This window comes from Hevea brasiliensis, chromosome 2, assembly GCF_030052815.1.
Source record: "Hevea brasiliensis isolate MT/VB/25A 57/8 chromosome 2, ASM3005281v1, whole genome shotgun sequence".
Classification (NCBI taxonomy): domain Eukaryota; kingdom Viridiplantae; phylum Streptophyta; class Magnoliopsida; order Malpighiales; family Euphorbiaceae; genus Hevea; species Hevea brasiliensis.
The window spans coordinates 105,892,569-105,902,032 of record NC_079494.1 but is presented as its reverse complement, the minus strand read 5'-3'; the positions used below and the strand labels follow the sequence as shown (position 1 = coordinate 105,902,032).

Here is a 9,464-nt window from a genome sequence, read left to right as displayed (position 1 = left end):
GGACACTATTTTTCAAATCTGAACTTCGGTCGGAACAATCAGCAAAAACAGGATGGATCTATCACTATCCCTACACTTTGTCATCACTACTGCCTGTCAAGAATTTAAAATTGAAACTATTGTTTACCCTCAAATAAAAACCCTAACCATAAAATATATACTCCCTTTCTTCTCCACCCACTCAATCCTGTATCTCCTCCAGATCCTCAAAATCATCGCTTTTGCATCATCTCCTTCCCTCTTTGTCTCTTCCCCACTCAAGCCAATCTCTCCCCTTTCCATTCCACCAGCCCGGTACATGCTTTCTTCTCGATCTCTACCCCTCTCCTCTTTCCACCTCCAATTTTGGAAGTAGTTTTATATTTCTCTCATTTGGCACTTTGGTTTGTAAGGACAAATCCCTATTCATTTTTTGATAGTTATACCATTGGATAATTGAACTCCGCCTAAGTAGTTTGCGCTTAGCCGGTCCCAAGCCCGGATAAAGGAGGAGGGTTGCGGTAGGTGACAACCAGCGTAAAAATTTCGTCACACCCTATGATATGGATTCAAATGATATAAACGTTGGGGCGTCCTCTACTAACGACGCGCTACATCGGAGCCCGGGTGTAGTGATAAATATGCAAGGGTGTAGGGCGTTCACCGAAAGCGACGCGCCATGCCGGCGCCCGGGTGTGGTGTTAAGTGAGCAAGGGTTCCCACATCATGGACGGGTGTGGATAAAGAAGTTAGTCCATAAGACAGATAATAGAACAAATAGTGGAACAGAACACAAGATAGACATAGAAAATAATAGAAGATATCATAGAAGGAGACCAATTAGGAAGGAGCAGGATAGGAGGAGGATCAGGGTTGGTACTTGGAATGTTGGATCACTTACAGAAAAATTAATGGAGCTTGTGGATACCTTGGAAAGGAGAAGGGTAAATATTGCTTGCATTCAGGAGACTAAATGGGTAGGAGAGAAAAGTAAGGAAGTGGGTAATTCAGGGTACAAATTGTGGTTTACCGGAAAGGAGAGAAACAAGAACGGAGTGGGTATAATCATAGACAGGACATTGAAAGACGCAGTAGTAGCTGTGAAAAGAGTAGGAGATAGAATTATACTAGTAAAGCTAGTACTAGACGGAGAAACAATAAATATATTAGTGCTTATGCCCCACAAATAGGACTAGACAGTGAGAGTAAACAAAGGTTTTGGGAAGATATGGATGATTTAATGCAAAGCATACCGAATGAAGAGAATATTTTCATTGGTGGAGATTTGAATAGACATGTAGGAAGTGATAGGCAAGGTTATGAGAATGTTCATGGAGGTTTTGGTTTTGGCAGTCGAAATGAGGAGGGCAAAAGCATCATGGATTTTGCTATGGCATACGACCTAATACTAGCAAATACCTACTTTATAAAAAGAGAGTCACATTTAGTGACTTTCAAAAGTGGGCAACATAGAAGCCAAATCGACTTCCTCTTAACCAGGAAGACAAATAGAGCTCTATGCAAGGATTGCAAGGTCATTCCAGGAGAAGCTTTAACAAGTCAACATAGGTTGGTGGTCTTGGATGTCAAGTTTAGGAACAATTCAAGTAAGGTCAGAAGAAATAGTGTAGCTCGAACAAAGTGGTGGGAGTTCAAAGGAGTAAAGCAAGTGAAGTTCAAAAATGAGCTTCTTGAGTCCGAAGTATGGAAGCTAGATATGGAGGCCAATGATATGTGGATACAGATGGCATCAAAGATTAGAGAAGTAGCTAGAAAAGTACTTGGGGAGTCTAAAGGACACGGACCACCCTCAAAAGAGAGATGGTGGTGGAATGACGAAGTACAAAAGGCAGTGAAGAGAAAAAGGGAATGGTATAAGAAATTACCTAAATGTGATAATAATGAGGCATATGAACAGTACAAGATAGCAAAGAAAGAGGCAAAAAAGGCAGTTAGCCAAGCAAGAGCACATGCCTTTGAAAAGTTATATGAGAAACTTGGAACTAAAGAAGGGGAGAAAGATATTTATAGATTAGCAAGGAGTAGAGAAAGGAAATGTCAAGATCTCAATCAAGTTAGGTGCATTAAGGATAAAGAAGGAAAAGTGTTGGTGAAAGATGAGGACATTAAAGAAAGATGGAGAAATTATTTTAATGATCTCTTTAATAATAGTCAAAATGGAAATAGCGTGAATATAGATTATAGAACAATAGAAAAGAATGTAAATTATACTAGAAGGATTAGATCTTTAGAAGTAAAGGAAGCACTTAAGAGAATGAAAGTAGGTAAAGCCTGTGGAAACGATGAAATACCAATTGAAGTGTGGAAGTATTAGGGAGATATGGTAGTGGCAAGGTTAACTAAATTATTTAATAATATTCTAAAATCAAAGAAAATGCACGATGAATGGAGGAAGAGTATTTTAGTACCTATTTTTAAAAATAAGGGAGACATCTGAGTTGCTCAAACTATAGGGAATTAAACTCATGAGCCATACTATGAAGTTGTGGGAGAGAGTTGTGGAGCATCGACTTCATGATACTTCTATCTCTCTCAATCAATTTGGTTTCATGCATGGTCGTTCAACTATGGAAGCGATCTTTCTCATTAGAAGCTTGATGGAGAAATATAGAGATGGGAAGAAAGATCTACACATGGTTTTTATTGATTTGGAGAAGGCTTATGATAGTGTTCCAAGAGAGGTCTTATGGAATGCGTTAGAACAAAAGAGGGTATCTATTAGGTATATACAAGTATTGAAAGATATATATGAAGGAGCAACTACTATTGTGCGCACAGTGGGAGGGGACACAAGAGATTTTCCGATCTCAATTGGATTACACCAAGGATCAGCCATAAGCCCTTATCTTTTTACATTAGTTTTAGATGAACTGACGAAACATATACAAGAGAGTATTCCTTGGTGCATGATGTTTGCGGATGATATTGTTCTGATAGATGAGACACGAGAAGGAGTCAATAGGAAGCTAGAACTTTGGAGAAGTACTCTAGAGTCAAAGGGTTTTAAGTTAAGTAGAACGAAGACATAATACATGCATTGCAAGTTCAGTGAAGGCCAAACTGGTGATAGGGAAGGAGTTAGTTTGAATGGAGTGGCACTGTCCCAAAGTAATCACTTTAAATATCTAGGCTCAGTCCTTCAAGTAGATGGGGGATGTGAGGAGGATGTTAGTCATAGGATTACAGCCGGATGGTTGAAGTGGAGACGTGCCATGGGAGTTTTATGTGATCGTAAGATTCCCAATAAATTAAAAGGAAAATTTTACTGTACAGCCATACGACCGGCTATGCTAAGGTGGGCACTGAAAGAGTCCTACGCATCTAAGATAAGAGTTGCAGAGATGAGAATGTTAAGGTGGATGAGTGGCCATACTAGACTAGATAAAGTCCGTAATGAAAGTATTAGAGAAAAGGTAGGAGTGGTGCCAATTGAAGATAAGTTGAGAGAAGGGAGATTGAGGTGGTTTGGTCATGTGAAGCGTAGACATACGGAGGCTCCAGTTAGACAAGTAGAGCACATTAGGCTAGAGGATAGAAAGAAAAAAAGGGGTAGACCTAAATTGACTTGGAGGAGAGTAGTACAGCATGACTTAGAAGCATTACACATTTCTGAGGATTTAACCCAAAATCGTTCAGAGTGGAAAAAGCGAATCCATATAGCCGACCCCAAATTTTTGGGATAAAGGCTTAGTTGAGTTGAGTTGAGTTGTATACCATTGGATAATTGCAGATTTTGGTCACTACATGCTATTATTTTTTGCCGAATCACTACGTGCTCTTCTTTCCTTGAAGTTCTGTTTTGCATGCTCAATGCTTGGATTTATCTTCGTTTCTATAGTTTCATTATGTTAGCTGCACTTTATTTTTCTTTTCCATATTCCTATTGCCTGCTTTAATACCCTCTAATTATAGAGCAAAAATGAGTTATACACCACGAAACATGAGATTCCTACATTGTACCACTTGGTGATTTTGCAGATAAATGAGATTCTTAAGGCTGCAATTTTGATGCTTGCCTACCAATATCTGCTATAACTTCATGGTGATTGGCGAAGACTTGAATTAAAAATCATGATAATGTAAAGGTAGACTTGAGGCTAGCTCAAGTGGACAGAATTTAGGTGTTTTAACTCATCTATCTTGTGTAGAAGTTATTGGGACTGCGGAAAAAAAAAAAAAGGAACAAATTGAGCAAGTTTCATTGGAGAGATAAGAGAGCTTGTGAAATTATGTCCTTAGCTATGTAACTGGTAAACTAGTTATAACAAGTTAGAAGGATTTTATGTTATTCAAATAAAAAATTAAAGAATTTATATTATAAATTAAAGTTTAAGGACAATATTGTTTTAGTACCTTAAGTTCAAGGTAAATAGGTGAAATTTAGCTATGATTTCATTTAATCGCTTTTATTTTTTTGTCTATGTTGTTAGGAAAGGTAAGATTTTTTTTTTCAAATATTTATTATAATTAATAATTAAGATACAATAAGTTAAATTTATGTACATTGGAAAGTGAAAAGTTAAGTACATGAATTAAGATAATTAGATAATGACTCAAGAAATTTGTACAATATGTTTACTAAAAGATATATGGAAAGGGAATGGAAAAGATTATGAAGACAAAGTGAATGGTTATAATTTTGCTATTTTATTTATCTTATTTCTATCTTTTTTTTCCTATCCTTCTTTCCTATCGATCTATCTATTTTGATTTAGTTAACAATTGGTATCACAGCATAATTTTTAACAAGTGGTATCAAAGCCCTCTTCTTAAGAGACTTGTGAGTCATCAAAGGAATGTTTTTTAAGTATTCGTAAGGAGAGAAATCAAACACTTTAAGGGAAAAAGAGTGAATGGGCTTGCTAATAACTTTGCAGGCCTAGACCTCCAGTGTTTGCATGTAAAAATTATCACATATGGGTGATAAAAATAAAAGCATATTTGAAGGTTTTAAAACTATGGCAAGCGGTTGAAGTTAGTGATAGTGCTTTCCACAAGGGATAGATCCATACACTGCTCAAATTAAAATTCATGAAGAGATGATGACAAGGAAACCAGTGGCACTCACTTGTATTCATTAAAGGGTGTCAAAAGTCATTTTCACTAGGATAATGGCTTGTGAAACTCCAAAGGAAGTATGGGAGAAGTTAAAAACAGAATTTTAAAAGAATGAAGAATGGAAATTTGCAATGCAAGAGTTTGGATCTATTGAGGAAAATAATACAATAGGAGATGGTGGATTAAGTCCAAAAATGCCTTAGAGGTTAAATGGATGTCAGGGAACCAAAATGTAGCTCAATCAACAACAGAAGCAAAGTACATGGACGCTGTTGTTATTACCAAGCAAGCTATTTTGCTTAGCAAAGTTCTTAATTATTGATGTCAACATCAACATGGAGGAGTTATCAACATGAAAATAGAGATAAAATGAAAAGATTATAGAAAAGAAGTGAATGGTTATTATTTTGTTACCTTACCTATTTTATTTTTATATTTTCCTTCTATCTATAAATCTATCTATTTTTATTTAGCCAACAAGTGATATCAAAGTATAATTGTCAATGTAAGACTTTTTTTTTTCTTGTTAGTATGTAATTATTTCTTTCTTTTTCTTTATATAAATTACTATTTTGATATTAGACAAATACTAAATCACTTTAATAATATACCTAATAATATTTCTTTTATATATATATATAAACAGATAGATTCATATGCTTTGATTCAGTATTATCTTTAGAGTGGTGGAGTCTCAAAAATAAATTATACTGTATATTCATAATTGGAGCTCTCCTTCCCTCCTCCATACACATGGTGTGTACAGGCTGACTTTCTCAGAGGCGATGGGTTTCCAATGTGAAAGAATGGAAACAGCAGAAAAGCAAATGGTGCCAAACACAACTCTCTGTTACATACGTCTCTCCATATTATTGGTTAGCTTAGCCCATGTCACGCTAATCTGCAACAAAATCACTTTGACTTGCACGTTGCTCCACCACCAACCTACTTGTGAAATTATTATCATCATCTTCGCTTATATAATTTGGATTCTAATACTTTAATAAAACCTTAATTATAGTTAAATAATTCCAATTTCAACCCAATAAACTAACATAAACCACCTTCATTGTTAGTTTTCTTGCGTTCAGATGCAAGAAAATTTTGATCTAATGCAAAATGATTGTCCGCCAAGGATCAAGATTAGGGTCAACTTGATCATGATATCTTAAAAATAAAAGTAAAATTGAAAACCCATGTAGAGAACAAGGGAGAGCCGACATATGATAATCATGAGGAAATGTTCACACGCGTATGTGAACAATGCAGATTGATAAAACTGGCAAGTATATGCTATTGTAGATACTGATCTCCACAATTAATCTTCCTTTTTGGCCTATAAATACTGCCAGAAACAGCATTGCATTTTCATACCAAAAACCTTCATACTAGAAACCGATAATAATCTTTGAAAGTTGAGCGAGTATGAAAACCCACAGTTCACTCTTGATTAAGCTTTTGGTGGCTCTGTCCCTATCACTCCTATGTGCTTCGCAAGATTTTGATTTCTTCTACTTTGTTCAACAGGTAAGTAAATTAATCAGATATTGGTTGAGCCTCATATCTACTGAATTAATTTGAGTTTCTTTTTTAATGAAATTATTGTTTGTGATTGTGATACAGTGGCCAGGATCATACTGTGACACAAAACAAAGTTGCTGCTACCCAACCACTGGAAAACCTGCAGCTGATTTCGGCATTCATGGGCTTTGGCCTAATTACAATAATGGGAATTACCCTTCCAATTGTGATTCTGGTAACCCCTTCAATCAAAATAAGGTAATACCCTACCCTATTTTTAGATATTTTTTTGGTGGGGTGAATTTGAAAGCACAGTGTCTCAGCCCATTCCCTCCATCACCCACGAGATTGCTTTCGTTCGTCGAAAAGGAAAAAGAATCCACTTTTGGTTCTCTCTTTTTCTTTATTAGGTATCTTTCTCCGTCAAAGTAGCCCCTTCAGTTCACCGAGAGAGTTATTTTGTCTGCTCTCTCTCTCTTTTTCCCCAAATGTATAAGCAAAGAAAGCACGCTAATACCCATATCTTTCCTTGTACGTTGTGACAAATGTGGTCTGTGTATGTGCTTTAAAAAAAAATGTGCTCTGTCGATGCGTGACGCTTCTTAACGGAACTGAGGAGCACCGCTTTCTTGGGAAGAAAGCTCAATTTTGTCGTTGATTGTTTGGTTTATGTCTTAATAAATTTCTTTTTATTTTAATTAATTCATAATCTTTTTTAAAATTTGAATATATTTAAAAAAAAATAATAATTTTTCTAGTTAAATATATTAACATTTTATTATTAAAAATTAGAAAAATTATTATTTTAAAAAAATAAAACTCGTTGAAGTTAAAATATACAATTCGTTGATTCTACCCTTGAAGATCCTTTTGTGCGATGCTAATTGCCAATGGCCATTTCATTGTTGTTGAAATCTTCTCCCCTGCATTTTCCCCCATAATGATTCAATTCTCTTCAAATGGTATATAGATTTCAGATCTAAGAAGCAGTATGGAAAAAAATTGGCCAACACTGGCTTGCCCAAGCGGCAATGGATTGACCTTTTGGTCACATGAATGGGAAAAGCATGGTACCTGCTCTGAGTCGATCCTTGACCAACATGGCTACTTCGAGGCTGCTCTTGACTTGAAAAAGCAAGCAAATCTCCTCCAAGCTCTTCAGAGTTCAGGTAATTAAATCTTAATATAAACAACTTGCATATTTTAAGAGGCTAATCATTCTCATTAACAAATTAATTAAGAATTTTTTAAAAATTTGTAACAGGAATACAACCAAATGGGGGAACATATAGCTTGAGCAGCATCAGGAGTGCAATACAAGGAGCGATAGGCTATACTCCATGGATAGAATGCAATACTGATGAATCAGGCAACAGCCAGCTTTACCAAATTTACTTGTGTGTGGATACTTCTGGATCAAACCTCATTGAATGCCCAGTGTTTCCAAGTGGAAAATGTGGCTCAGAGATTGAGTTCCCCTCCTTTTAGAATACCAAATTGTCAATTTTTCTCTTTTATTCACTAATTTTCAGTTCATTTCAGTCCTTAATTTGTCTCTCAAGTGAGCATTGTAGCTTCCTGGAGATAATAAAATCATTAGATATGTCCATTATTCAGTATTTATCAACTGTTTTCGAAACAATTAATCCCGAAATTCCTTTATTTTCAATTTTGGTATCCAAACATAGTATATTTAGATATGTCATCTGAGGCTCAAACGAACAAAAATTTGAACGGACAATCTCATTTTACTGTTAGTGACACTGAGTTTTAATGAATCATTCTGTGGGAATTCAAATTAACTGAATTTTTATGTTTTAAAAGATAAATAATACAAGAATTTAATTCTATTAATTTTTTTTATAGGAATTGATTTTAAACTTAAAACAAATCAGGCCAATTTTGATAAGATTTTGTAAGAAATTATTTTAATTAAGGCTATTTATCCTAAAATTACTTAACGTTACTCAAGGATAAAAATTAGGCACGTGTTACGTCTATGCCCCTCACATGGGCATGTGTTACCTCTAATTAATTAGAAGTAAATAAAATTATTAAAAATAAATTAGAATAATAATTACAATTTATTGACTTTTTTTTAAGAATTTAATTTTATTTGATATTGAGAATTATTATTTGATGAGTCTATGATTGATATTAAGAAATTTATTATGTTATTTTTGTTAATTTTGGACAAAGCAAGAGAAGTCCATCTTTCTTTTACTTGAATTTCTAAAAAAAAAAACTCAGATTTTTAAAATAATAGTAATTCAAAAAATTTATTCTAAATAGGGTATTGTTTTGCAGATTAGCAGAAAACAATGGCCAAACAAAGTTTACTTTCCTAAATTCAAATGATAAATTGAAATTATGTAGCTAGGGTTCATAGATACATTTCCCTGTTCAATTGGCTGGCATTATTTAATTTCGAATAAATTAAAGGATATATATGAGTCCATCTTTATCAATCTGAAAGCAATTCTAAATTAATGTGAAACTAAGAAAATTAATTTATTTTAGATAAATGTTTTGGATTAAACTAATCCACATTTTTCAAACCATATATATAATATTGGGTTAGGTTTTAATTAATTTCTTAGCTTTCATAATGTACTAGTCATTATACTTTTATAAGTGAATATTTTTGTTCACATATATGTCATATCTCTAAACTAATCAAATGAAATTAATTAATAACTTATCAACCAAATTAATAAAATTAAAAATATGTAATATATATATAATTGAAAATATTATGCATATCCCCAGAAAAATTAACTTACGGATTAAAGATTCTGATTTTTTTTTTATAAGTATGATTCAGTTTTTAATACATTCCATTTTGAGTTTGAATTTCATTGACTCCTGTTAAAATTTCTTATGAA

At 34.1% G+C, this 9,464-nt stretch overlaps 1 protein-coding gene across 1 annotated transcript; it reads left to right on the top strand.

The window, feature by feature from the left end:
- Positions 1–6,411: 6,411 nt before the first annotated feature.
- Positions 6,412–8,248, top strand: LOC110638760 (extracellular ribonuclease LE). Its single transcript, XM_021789440.2, has 4 exons — positions 6,412–6,585; positions 6,682–6,837; positions 7,550–7,748; positions 7,844–8,248. Exons 1-4 carry the CDS (start codon positions 6,484–6,486, stop codon positions 8,065–8,067), a joined length of 681 nt encoding a protein of 226 aa, XP_021645132.2. The 5' UTR covers positions 6,412–6,483; the 3' UTR covers positions 8,068–8,248.
- The last annotated feature ends 1,216 nt before the right edge of the window (positions 8,249–9,464 follow it).

Coding starts and splice junctions, on each gene's coding strand:
- LOC110638760 (XM_021789440.2), top strand. CDS start 6,484: ATGAAAACCCACAGTTCACTCTTGATTAAGCTTTTGGTGGCTCTGTCC. Junction 6,586..6,681: donor TCTTCTACTTTGTTCAACAG/GTAAGTAAATTA, acceptor ATTGTGATACAG/TGGCCAGGATCATACTGTGA. Junction 7,749..7,843: donor CCAAGCTCTTCAGAGTTCAG/GTAATTAAATCT, acceptor AATTTGTAACAG/GAATACAACCAAATGGGGGA.